This window comes from Acanthopagrus latus, chromosome 14 (assembly GCF_904848185.1).
Source record: "Acanthopagrus latus isolate v.2019 chromosome 14, fAcaLat1.1, whole genome shotgun sequence".
Taxonomy (NCBI): domain Eukaryota; kingdom Metazoa; phylum Chordata; class Actinopteri; order Spariformes; family Sparidae; genus Acanthopagrus; species Acanthopagrus latus.
In genome coordinates, this window is record NC_051052.1 from 20,165,854 (window position 1) to 20,179,240 (window position 13,387).

Sequence of the window (13,387 nt, forward strand, 5' to 3'; positions counted from 1 at the left end):
ACCGCCATTACCCACCATTGTTTAACCGCAACACATTATGTAACGGTCTGCATCAGCAGCCGGCGCTGCCCGTGCACAACAAGTCAACGTGACAAACACATTCAGACTTCTGATCCCTCTCTCCTCTCCTGCCGCTTGCATATAGATTGAACATTAAGACAGGAAGTTGTGGCCAAGAATTATGGCGTGCTTTAGTGCGCCATCAGAGGAGGAAGACACGAGGTGGCGAGGGAGCGTTTAAAACATCCAACATCACAAATCAATTCAGTTAAAAGCACCAACAGTCAAAGTCTGGTGTGTTTGATAACGCGTTGAAATATTACTTTGATAAAAGTGAAGCAAACAGTGCTAGAGTAGAAGTTTTAAAGTATCTGTCTACTATAAGTTACCAGCTTTCACCTGGTGCCTGTTAGTGGCGGGGTCCGCCAGTCCCTCGCTGCATTCAGTGCTCTCAAAGGATTCAGAGGAGATGGATGTTTATCTTTTGTGTTTCTATCAACGGCAGTGGTCTCAAAGTAACTGAGCACATTTACTCAGCCTTGTAAAATTAAAAAAGTAAGCAAAAGTCAAAATATTGTGTATAAAGTGCTCAAGTGAAAGTTTCTAATAATAAATATAGTAATCTGAAATAATCCATCAGTCACTTCTTCTCCACTTTGGCCTTTGTGGTTTAGTGGAAGTATAAAGGAGTCAGAGTACCAAGAATAGTCAAGTACAAGTACAAGTACAAGTACAAGTACCTCAAAATTGTACAGAAGTATCCTACAGTAATCAAATAAATGTACTTAGTTACATTCCATCACTGCAAGCAGCAAAACATCCGACTTTACTGTTTTATTCTTAAAGAAAAAAAAGGAGTAAAAACATGAATTTTTGTACCAGGACGGCTCACTTCCTAGATTCTGTTGCCTGGCAACAAGCAGAGGCTCAAAGAATTACAAATCACAAAACAAAGATTTTAAACAGAGCGAACAAAGAAAAAACATGTCCTGAGCTTTGAACATGCAGGTATGTGGATATCCTGCCTGTCTTCAGTCTTTATGCTAAGCTAGGCTAACCCGCTGCTGGCTGTATTTAACAGAGAGACACGTGAGTGGCATCAAACTTCTCCAACATCCATCAGAAAGTGAACATAAGTTGAAGAAACTGTAGAAGAAGAAAAAAAACCTAATAAAAAGTACAATAAAAGTAGTTGAGCTCCATTCAGACGGGATTAACTGTCAGGACGAGAGCAGGTGAGGAATGAAATATTCACTCTGCTGCTCTGTAATTTAACTCCAGGTGGCATTTTAACCTTCAGGGTGATGTGGCCTGTAAGGGACGTTCAGCAGGACAGAGACAGAAACACTCCCATGGGTGAGATCCTGCAGGAGGGGGGTCAGAAAATCAACCAGGAAACATAAAGTGATTTACTCTTCCTGATGACATCATTCTCTCTGATGTCCATTAAGAATAAACAGCCATAAACCTGCTTAGAAATCATGGAAACTGCTTTAAAAAACAAAAAAGTTCAGAACTTGCCTTAAAATCTTTATATTTTTAAGTTTTCTTCAGTATTAAATTCATCCAGGGATAGTTGTTGGTACATGCATTGGTACACTGGAAACAAGAACTGCTAATAGCTAATTCGGCATACTTTTAACAGCGCTGAGTTCAAAATGTACAAATACAGGCTAAAGCATGAAGTAGTTTGACCGCTGATTTGGACGGTCAGCTGCTGTGGGTGTGACAACAACTGTGGTACTTCTTAAAGTCATCAAATATCAACACAGAGACATCAAACAAATATTCATATCATTCAGTGTGATTTACACTTCCAGAGATGCCACGATCGCCGATGGCCATCGCAAATACATGTTAATAAATCCACGTAGAAATCTGAAAAACTATGGTCCAGGTCAATGCAGAACTTGCTTGAGAAATGTCACATTTTTAGGTTTTCTTCGGTATTAAAGTAATCCGGTGGTAGCTATTTATACGTCCATGAGTTTACTGTAAACAGGAAGTGCTAAAAGCTAATTCGGCATAGTTTAAATTTCCAGAAGAGAATCAGAGTCCAGGATAAAAATCTTTCTTTCTGTTTTTTTTTATCTGAAAATGCTGAACAGCCATAAGAAAACAATTTCCTACATGTTTTTAGGGATTAATTGTTCTATAAATCAGGCTTTTTTTTTATTACAGTGTATAAGATGTTTTATGTTTAATTATGCAATTGTTGCTACATACTCCTATACATTTTCACTGTTAAGCACAAAAGTCACATCTCAAGCAGAAACACACAAAAAACTTGATTGAGATAAATGACAAAAGGTAAAAACTACAATAAATCTTCTTAATGAGAAAACTTGAGCAGATTGTTGGTCGGAGTGAAGCTGCAACACTCGAGGTTTTTCTGCCCGCAGGAGGTTTTTTTTTTCCACCGAGTCTGTTTGGTTTGAGCTCAATGCTGAGAAAACAAGTGCAGCCTCTGAGGTTATCAGGTTATCTGCACATAAACACATTAATGCTGCACAGACACACACACACACACACACACACACAGTTTGTCATGGTCAGAGATATGGAAGACTAAATCATTCATTCAGGTCAACGTTAACGACACGCTAATCACATTTAATCCAAAAAGGTTCCTCTCTGTCTCGCAGTGGACAAGAGAGTCAGAAATATGTTCAAATATACTAAAATGTTTATGGATTCAGCCACTAAAATGTGAGGTTTGTGTTTTGTGTCATCATAAATTTAATAGCCTTGTTTTTTAAAAGTTTTTTGTTGGACAAAACTTTTTTGAGGATTTTCTGTTACATTTAACACAATATTCTTATTGTTAGTTGTCAGTAAAAGTTTTTATTCTGACGGGAAGTCGAGACGTGTGTGTCTGTGTGGAGACTTTGGGACAATTTTCAGTGTTTGTGGAGAGTAAAAAAAAAATAAAAAATTTAAGAGAACTCCCAAAAAACTGATACTGTTGATGTAAAGTCGGGACATCTCCAGCTTTGGAGCTTGTTCAGCCAGACCTCAGGCTGATTTCTGGCCATGTTTGTGACAGAACTGATATATTTGATGGTAAATCCAGCCACCTTGACTCTAGATGAAATGATCCTCTATAATCCTGCTTCTTTTTTCCCTGCTGATCATTTCAAATAAACAGTTTTCTGTCCTCACAGTCAGAAAACAGAGATTTCTCCCTGCAGGCTCCGATTTATCTGTGTGCTGTTAGATGGAAGGGAGGGAGGAAAAAGTGTGTGTGTGTGTGTGTGTGTGTGTGTGTGTGTGTGTGTGTGTGTGTGTGTGTGTGTGTGTGTGTGTGTGTGTGTGTGTGTGTGTGTGTAGGGGGCTGGTCTCTGGTTTGGGGGGCAGGAGCCTTTAAAAGCAGCTGATGTGCGGCGGTGGACTCAGAGTCACACCAGAGTCTCTGCGCGCCACATGTGGAGGAACAGATGTGGAGTCAGTTTGGTTTGTTTGTTTGTTTGTTTGTTTGTGATTTTTGACTGTTTGTCTCGTCATGTATGCGCGCGCACCCCGGTGACCCCCCCCCCCCACACACACACATGTTGGAGTAATCGGAGTTCTGGTCTCGGTCTCCCTTGCTGACGGTTACGCACGGACAGCAGCTCCTCCAGCGCGCCCGCAGCAGACGCGTCCCGCACGCTGTTCTGCTTCAGCAACATGACGGGCAGAAACGGCAGCGAGGAGCTGAGCTTCAGCCCGCTGCTGGAGGCGAACATGAGCGGGAAGAGGAACGACACCGACCCGTTCGGGCGGAACGAGGAGGTGGCAAAGATCGAGATCACCGTCCTGAGCCTCGCGTTCATCGCGGCGGTCGTCGGGAACGTGAGCGTGCTGCTGGCCATGTACAAAACCCGCAGGAAACCGTCCCGCATGCACCTGTTCATGAAGCACCTGAGCCTGGCGGACCTGGTGGTCGCCTTCTTCCAGGTGCTGCCGCAGCTCTGCTGGGAGATCACCTTCCGCTTCTACGGCCCGGACTTTCTGTGCCGGATCGTGAAGCACCTGCAGGTGCTCGGCATGTTCGCCTCCACCTACATGATGGTGATGATGACCCTGGACCGCTACATCGCCATCTGCCACCCGCTGCAGACGCTCCAGCAGCCGACGCAGCGCGCACACATCATGATCGGCTCCACCTGGGCGTGCAGCCTGGTGCTCAGCTCCCCGCAGTACTTCATCTTCTCCCTGAGCGAGGTGCACCCCGGCTCGGCCGTCTACGACTGCTGGGGCCACTTCATGGAGCCGTGGGGGCTGCGCGCCTACATCACCTGGATCACGGCCGGGATCTTCCTGGTGCCGGTGGCCATGCTCGTGTTCTGCTACGGATTCATCTGCAGGACGATCTGGAGGAACCTGAAGTACAAGACCCGGAGGAAGAGCGCCGGCTCCGTGGCGGAGGCGCACAAGTCCGGGATCCTGGGCAGGAACTCGGTGAGCAGCGTCAGCACCATCTCCCGCGCCAAATTACGCACGGTGAAGATGACGTTTGTGATCGTGCTGGCCTACGTGGTGTGCTGGGCGCCTTTCTTCACCGTGCAGATGTGGTCGGTGTGGGACGAGACCTTCTCCTGGACCGGTGAGTCAAATCCTCAGTCTGCTGAGGGTCCAGTGACACCAACATGTGTCTGTAAACTGTATACAAGAAGGTTTTCTAAACATCACAAAATGCATTAAACATATTTCAATATTATGTATTATTATAGTGTCTGAGCTGTCAGGAGTTCCCCTCCATTTATAGTAACCTGACCATGATTCATTTCCAGTATGTCATCAAACAACAACAGAAGAAAAAATACCACAAAACTAAGTTAAAAAAAAAAAAAAAAAAGGAAAGAAATATTTCTTGCCTGCGAGAAAGAAATCAGTCAGTGGAACAAGAAGATTTGCCAGGAAAAAAGTGAAAATGGTCCAAAAAAGAGTAAGAATCATCTATAAACATGTGAAAATGGTCTAAAAATGAGGAAAAAAATGTCCATAAACATCAAAATGGTCTAAAAGCTAGGGAATCTAGTTCAGGAAAATGTGAAAATGGTTAAAAACAAGAGAAAAAAGTATCTAAAAACATCTAAATAGTCTAAAAACAAAAGAATTTATCTCAAAGAATGTGAAAATGTCTTAAAACATTCAAAGATTGTCTAAAAATAAGTGAAAATGATCTCAAAATGTGAAATCATCTTGAAAAGCAAAGAGCTTAGTTCAGAAAATGTTTAAAAATGACATAAATGACTTAAATTACAGTTAATTTCATGTCTTATGTTAATGAAGCTCGTCAGGACTCTTCTTCTTCTTCTTCTTCTTCTTCTTCTTCTTCTTCTATTTACATGAGTCCAGAATCTGTTTCGTGATTTATCTTTTTGAACGGTTCAGAATATTTTAACCTTTTCAAACTATAATCTGCATTAAAATCCTCACGTTTGTAACTTGGAGCCCTGGAGCTGGTTCAGCTGGTCAAACGGCTCCAGATGATGAATTACAGAAGCAGATATTTGGCGTTGTGTTAAAACTCAGACGAGCCGTCGGTGCAGCGTGAGGCTGGAGGACGTGAAGCTGCTCGGCCACCTGAACAGTTTCTCCGACACGTGATCGTCCAACTGCTGCGCTCAGAAGCTTTTCTTCTGAACCGGACGAGGAATAAATTACCCAGTTCAGACGGAGCGTGTTTGATGTCGTGGCACAAAATCAGGCCGTTCTGAGAGCAGTGGAGTAAAAAATGTGACCGGTTTGATCCAGACTGCTGACAGAAACGATCCAGAATCATTAATGAAAAAAGGAATTTTCCAGCCAAACTGACAAAAATGAATCTAGTTGATGTCTGCGCAGAGACAAGTCGTCTCCACTGCAGCACGTCGAAACCTTCAAACAACAATTACTACAAATGAACTTTTCTAGTGATATAAAAACTTCCTGCTGTTTTAAACCTCGTGCAGCTTCTCTCGTCTCTGTCTGAACCAACACTCGTGGTTTCTTCTCTCAACAGCACGTTTCTGCAAAACCACCGATAAGTTCAAACTGAATATTTGTTTTGTCTCGGCTGAATTCTCCTGTCACAACACCGTGCTCACGCTCTGGTCGGGTTCACGCACCAGAACCACCCGGCGAGGAAAAACATCTTGGTTGGGATGAAAACACCTGATTCAGGACGATCTGATCGCGGCTGGAAATGTCCTGAAGTCTCCAGTTACAAAAATGTCGCAATGCAGACCTGAACAGCGACCGCCGGTCTTTCAGCCTCGTTGTTTTGGATGCTTCGTTATTACAAACTTTTAAATGTCGAGTGGATTCAGAAGGAGGTTCTGGATCGGAGCCCCGAGGCTGAAACCATTTATCCTGACCTCTTTAAAGTAAAGTCAAAGTGTGAACTTCACATTGCCGACCTGCAGAGGGAACATAACACTGGTAGCTAATGTTTCACCGAGGCAGTGACCACTGTTCAGGACTGTGTTTCAACATTTGTAAGCTTAAAACTACTGGATACTTAAAGGAGACAAAACCTGGTTATTTTTAACATCCTCAGTCGTATTTGTAGCGACCAAAACAGGTATTTTAAGCCAAAAGAAGATGTTTTCTGAACCCTAACCAAGTGCTGATTGTGCCTCAACTTAACCAGAGCAGAAGTACAGAGTTGTGACAGTTTAACCCTAAAAAAAGTGAAGTTGCAATATAAAGAAATGTCAAGTCTCAACATATCTGTGGTTTGCAGAAAAGGAACATTGCCACCGTTTACAAACAAACAGCCGATCGAGAGAACAGTTGTCAAATTAATCTGTGATGGAAAAACTGCTAGTCGAAGTCTTAAACTGTGTGCGGGAAGGAGAGCAGAGTTCAAACTGGTGCTGGAGGCGAGGATAAACACTTCACAGGCAGCTCAGTGAGTCCGAGCTGCAGCCCGACTCCCCCGAGACAAAAAGTAAACACCTCAGATTAGTTGTTGACGTTTCAGAGCGTGGCTCATAAATCTGTGCTTCCCCTGCAGACTCCGAGAACGCCACCGTGACGCTCTCCGCCCTGCTGGCCAGCCTCAACAGCTGCTGCAACCCCTGGATCTACATGATCTTCAGCGGACACCTGCTGTCCGACTTCGCCGGCAGCCTGCCGTGCTGCCGCTCGCTGAGGAACAAGTTCGTCCACCACGACTCGGACAGCAGCATCCGCCGGACCACGCTGCAGTCCCGCCTGCAGGGGCCGCGGCTCTCGGAGCCCTTCAGAGACCTCAACCCGACCCCGAAGAGCTTACCGCAGTGTCTGTCCTGACCACCAGGACAATCTGGACACGAGCCGGTCTTAATCTGCTGCTCTGCGCAGCGGAGGAGGCATGATCTCATGTGAGGGTGCGGTCACACCTTCGCTCTGTTTTCTTTGGTCCGGCCCGGAGTGGAAACATTGACTCCGTGGCAACTTTTGGTAGTTAGTTTGTTCAGACTCACACGGCAGTTTTCAGTCTGCCAGCTCTGAGATTCTTTTGGAGGGTTCGACAGTCAAAACAAATCCACTCACTTAATCTTCAGCCGTTAGCGTGACGGCCTTCACTGCTCCTCGCTGTGATTCAGCTGCTTTAGTGTCTGAATATGAGCTTCTCCTGACACACTGAGATTCTCTCTGAGACGCACGAGGAAACAACCGGATCTGATATGTCGAGAAACACGTGAACGCTGGTGCTACGTTACGGTCGGCATCACGATCGTTTAGCTGCTGCTGAATCTGATTTTTGATGTCTGGGTCGACGTTCAGCTGATAAACTCAAACAGAATCTGACGTCATCAGATCTCGTAAAGTTTCTTCTAAACATGTTTGATATTTGAGGTCATGAGTCGAACTATCCAGATGTGTTTCCTCAGAGGTCCAGTGTGTCGGGTTTATGGGGATCTGTTGGCAGAAATGGAGAACAGGAGTCCTGAGTCGTCTTTTATTTGGTAAACTCAAGTTGAGTCTTTTCAACCCTCAAAGATTCTGCAGTCCTACCTGCAGTTTTTGATCCGTATAAAGAAAAAAACAAAGGTGTAAGTATTTTATTTGATAAATAAGTCATACAACTCACAAGTCATCAAAACACTGACTAAATGAGCCCTTTATATCTGCAGAGGGAGCGACAGGGTTGGACCCCAGAAGTATCCACACAGTAAAAGTAAAGAGATCTTGTAAAACTACATGCTCTGCCCCCAAAACGTTGTACAAATACCTCAAACTCCATCGTTCCTACGGTAGCCCAGAGGAGACAAACCGAACACTGATTCTAGAGGGAAGGCCTGAAAAACAGCTCAGTTTCCCAGAATGCAAAGTGACGACTTCCTCTTTCTTCTCTCGTCCAATCAAGGCTCCAGAAACCCAAAACACTCTTCATTTACTGTCGCGGTGACGAAGACAATCAGAGAATCTTCACCTCTAAGAAGCTGGAACAGACAAATATTTTACATTTTTGCAATTAATTTCCTTCCGATCGTCGGGACGAGGGGTGTTCAGTTGGTTCCAATCTGCAGTCTCACCACTAGATGCCACTAAATCCTCCACACTGGACCTTCACATGCATGTTGATATATCACGTCACAGTCACGACACTTCTGAAAGGTACTTACAATCATTTTCATGATCAGATACATAAATGCCACTTACTCTCTCGGTTATTGATCGTTTGGACTGAAAAACGTCAGGAAACAAGAGAAAAAAGTGCCTAATTACACAAAAAAACTGCAAATATTTACACTCGAGTAACTTCAACAATTAAACTCTCATCAGAATTAATTTCCTGCCCGTCAGCGAGTTCATGAGTTTGTTTCAGCTCCTCTGAATTCACAGTCACATTAAAGCTACCAGGAGCTTATTACAGTGTTAATTATCATCCTCAGTCTGTTTCAGTGATTAAATGTAATGTTTGATGTGTGTTGACTGTAATTAAAACTGCACTTTTTTGTGTTTAATATAAACAATGTTAATCTTATGAATCTATGCTTGTTTACTTATTGACAGACTCATTCCCAGATGTTGTTGTTGTTGTACAGATGTTTTATCAGTGTTGTGTATTCTGAAATACGTTGTAAATAAAGATAAATGTTATCACTCGTCTCCTCACGTGTCGCTGCGACTTGTTTTTTTTTCTGCCTCCACACTGTTTTGTTTGTCCGCGTTACGTAACGGCAGGTTTCCAGGTGACGCAACAGAACATTTTTACTGAGAGAAGCACACAAAGACGGCGTTCAGCTCGGGTTGAACACGTGGAAAAAAAAGGGAAAATCTCTGTAGCTTCTTAGCCTTTTAGCGATGTGAGTCAGTGGACAGAAGATTTAGTTTATCTCAGCAGTTATTAAAAGGATTTTAGATGTGATCTCACACAGATGTTCGCGGTGCCCAGAGGATGAATCCCACCGACTCGGGGATGAGAAACTTTGAGCACCTCAGTTTTTAAGGGATTAAAATGAAATCTGGTTCAGTAAATAATGATGCTCACGGAAAACAGCAAGTTTTTGGGTTTATGGTCTGTTGTTTCTACATCTTAAACTATAAAATGTGAGATCAATTCACAAAACTTTATGTGTTTTTAGTTTGAGCGGGTTGACAGTGAACAGTCGCTGTTTTATCTTTCAAACCGGGACATTTGATCCCCGGACGTGTCTCATGTTGGTTGGTTGAAGTTCTGGAGTGGAGGACGGCAGCAGCAGCTCTCTGGTTTATATTATTCTAATGTGTTCATGGTGTCTGAGGGTAAAAGTGTTTTTTCGACCCGTCAGCTGTTTCACGTCAACTCCTGCGTTACCTGAGTCAGCTCTGATTTCCCCCGAGGTCGGACGTCTGCTGCGTGTCGTGTGTTTTTCTGTTTACTTCACACCGATGACATCAGACATCAGGCCCGTCCAGGGGGGCTGAGAGGTGGTTCTGGAGCTGGAGGGGTTAAAACGAGGCCACGGAGAACTTGATGAACTTCAGGTTAAAGTACAGATTCCTCACAATCAGTTAAAGGAACAGTTCACTGAAAGAAATCACGTGTTTGGCTTGGAACATTTTCACCTCTGACGCTAAAATATTTTGGGTATCAACCTACTGGGAACAATTAATTTGTCAAACACTAATTTCTTTAACATGAAGTCGGTGGGGAGGAGACGGAAATAAGGAAATCAGCAATAGAACAAATTTAGACACAGAAAAAACTGCATTCACAATCAGAGACCAAACAAATAAAATCTAAAGTCTGAATTCTGAGGTCAAAATCAAACACATCTTTGTTCATACAACCCAAAACTACAGTCACATCGCCTCCCTGGGCTTTACAGACTGCACAGTGAGCGACGTCCTCTGTGTTCAGACCCTCGATTCAAGAGAGGAAAAACCTGACATGATGAAAAACAGCCTTTTAACGGTAGAAACAAAGATGGAGGAAACAACATGGGACAGAAGCACAGAAGAAAGTCACAACACTTTGATAAAACAGTCATTTCTAAGGTTCTCTGCTTCCTCGGTTCCTCCTCAGTGACTTTCTGGGTTCAGATAACTCGGCCTGAGAGTTAAATCCCCGACCAGCCGACCGTATCCGGCTCGCTGACCTACAGACACTCTCACCGAGTTCCCTTCACCACCTGCGACAGGAATATCAAACAAACGAGCTCGGCTTGCTCTCTGGTGCGTTTCGGCTCGAACACGTGATGTATAAAATCAATCGAACCGAGCGGCTACAGAGGTGATAAATCAATGTGTGTGTCAGAAACCAATTTACATACAATTTGTGGTGATGGGATCGTAATCAAAACTCCACAGCGTCACCATAGTTTCCCTCTTTGCCCAACATGTCCTCCCGTCTCGTCTGGAGGAACTGAGAATCAATCACTTTGTCCACGGGGACGATTTTTATCAAAGGGCTTAATGCAGGAACTGTGGAGCAGGAAGTGTATTGTTAAAGACAGGAAGTGCAGATGAATGTGGCCTTAAAACGGAGCAGCTTTCATCATTAACGAGCTCGGGTGGAGTCCCATCCTGTGCCCGGGATTTAAGTGGCCTCTATCTTTTTCTATATAATCACTCCGACTGCTTTTTTCCCTCCATTTACATTCAGCCCGTCTCGTACCGAGCGACCTCCTCAGACAATCTACCAGAGGAAGTGTTGACGTGCTGCAACAAAACCACAGATACACGGAATTTGTACTTTTCATACGTATCACATCACTTTGTAGATGAATGTCTGATGACAAAACGTGGTATTTAAAACCAGAGGAAGGTTTTCTGGGTCTTAGACAAGAAAACATTATTCTGGAACTGAGCGACTTCTCTAAAGACAGCTGGCTGTTTTTTTATCACATCCCACCAAAACTAGAAGCAAACGCGTGTTTTTCTTTAACATCCACACACAAAAAAAATGTAAATACGTGACTTTAAAGTCTGAATTCTAAAATCATCTTTTTTACCAGATAATCTTCTGGAAAGAAATGGGAGTCTCTGTATCAAGAGCTCTGTGTTTGTTAGTTTGTTTATTTGTTCACAAGACGTACAGAAGTTTCACAGTGTGTGTTGTTGGGACAAACGTTACAGAGGCAACGCTGTGGACGAACGCTGTGGACGAACGCTGTAGACGAACGCTGTGGACGAACGCTGTGGACGAACCTGTAGACGAACGCTGTGGACGAACGCTGTTGACGAACGCTGTTGACGAACGCTGTAGACGAACGCTGTGGACGAACGCTGTTGACGAACCTGTAGACGAACGCTGTTGACGAACGCTGTGGACGATCGCTGTGGACGAACGCTGTTGACGAACGCTGTAGACGAACCTGTGGACGATCGCTGTGGACGAACGCTGTGGACGAACCTGTAGACGAACGCTGTGGACGAACGCTGTAGACGAACCTGTAGACGAACGCTGTAGACGAACCTGTAGACGAACGCTGTAGACGAACCTGTGGACGATCGCTGTAGACGAACGCTGTGGACGATCGCTGTAGACGATCGCTGTAGACGATCGCTGTAGACGAACACTGTGGACGAACGCTGTAGACGAACGCTGTAGACGAACCTGTAGACGAACGCTGTAGACGAACCTGTAGACGAACGCTGTAGACGAACCTGTAGACGAACGCTGTAGACGAACCTGTAGACGAACGCTGTAGACGAACCTGTGGACGACGCTGCACTGTGAGGCCGTTAAAGGCATCTTGACGTTTGTGGAGAAACTTGTTTGTCGTGTCCTAAAGATGTCTGACTCAAACTAAACTAAATCAACATCTTTTCTGATTAACTTAACGTACATATACAAGTTTTATTTTTTATTTTCAGACCACTTCTGAGTTTATAATCATGAGTTCTTTTCACTGCAAGTCTTCTGACTTTAAATGACAAGTTGGATGATTTCAGTCAACTCATAGAAATACGTTTCTGAAGCAGTATGTTCAGCATATCAGCTGATTTCCCAGCATGCATTGTTTCAGGGGTAAAGAAAACGTGTTTTGGAAACTTGCTGCTTGTCGTTAATAGATTCTGAGAGAAATCATGGTGCTTTTCTTTCACAGTAATTAAGAAAACTAACGTTAAAGGTGAGTATTGAATTCAGACATTTATACTTTTCAAATCATCCTGAGTTAGTTGACATTTAGATTTGGAGGTCAGGTGACACAAACACCTGAGGCCTCGATAATCAGGTGATTACTGACGGTTCCTTCTGACGGTGAGTGTTCATGCTGCCTTCTTTGCAAACAAGGTAGGTACGACTACCTGTCGTACCTGCTGTCTGACCGTCTGTTTGTTGTGAATGATTGTCTGCAGGTGTGTCAGCTGCACCTCATCACTGTAATCAGGAACATCTCAAACACTCTCCTCCGCGTCTCCGCCCAGCCACTTCCTCGCCGCCGCTTCAGTCAACGCGGCCGCGGTCAGTGTTCAGTTTTCACTTCACCTCTTTGTTGTTGTTGTTAGCTGAGTAGCTTCACCGATGTTTGATTAAGAAACATCAATCGCTGTTCAGCTTTCAGAGAGCATGAAATTAAGTTTTATGTAACTAGAATCCAGCTAATTTGGTCGCATATCAATTAATGAATGAAGTGAATTAACCTTGATTTAATCTTTTAGTTGTGATCTAATCACATAAAACCATGAAGATGTGATTGTTTGTTGATGATCAGCAACAGAACTTCATGGTCCTGAACGTCCCGCGTCGATACAAAGCTTTAAATCACAAGTTCAACCTTTCTTACATGTAACTTTTAAGATAAACTAATGAATTATATTGTCAGATATTAAAGAAAAATACCAATAAGACTTTTCACTTTCAGTTATTCTGCACTGACTCTCCTTGAATAAAAGAAGCTGTTTCTAATATAAATTCTTCTTGATGTCACAACCAACATCTCAGAACTTTCCTCCCTTCACTTATAACACGATCACGTTGTAACTTTTAATCCTCATCTGG

The 13,387-nt window shown here is 43.7% G+C and overlaps 1 protein-coding gene across 2 annotated transcripts in view; it reads left to right on the forward strand.

Annotated features, from left to right (window-relative positions):
- Positions 1-9,066, forward strand: part of LOC119032366 (arg8-vasotocin receptor-like) — a 30,453-nt gene extending 21,387 nt beyond the window's left edge. The window contains exons 1-2 of one of the 2 annotated variants that reach the window (XM_037121448.1): positions 3,543-4,585; positions 6,983-9,066. In XM_037121448.1, coding sequence (XP_036977343.1) covers positions 3,667-4,585; positions 6,983-7,260 — 1,197 coding nt within the window. In that variant the 5' untranslated portion in view covers positions 3,543-3,666 and the 3' untranslated portion in view covers positions 7,261-9,066. Of the gene's footprint in view, positions 1-3,542; positions 4,586-6,982 lie in introns of those variants that run through there. The other variant, XR_005078862.1, reaches the window with a different exon arrangement.
- The last annotated feature ends 4,321 nt before the right edge of the window (positions 9,067-13,387 follow it).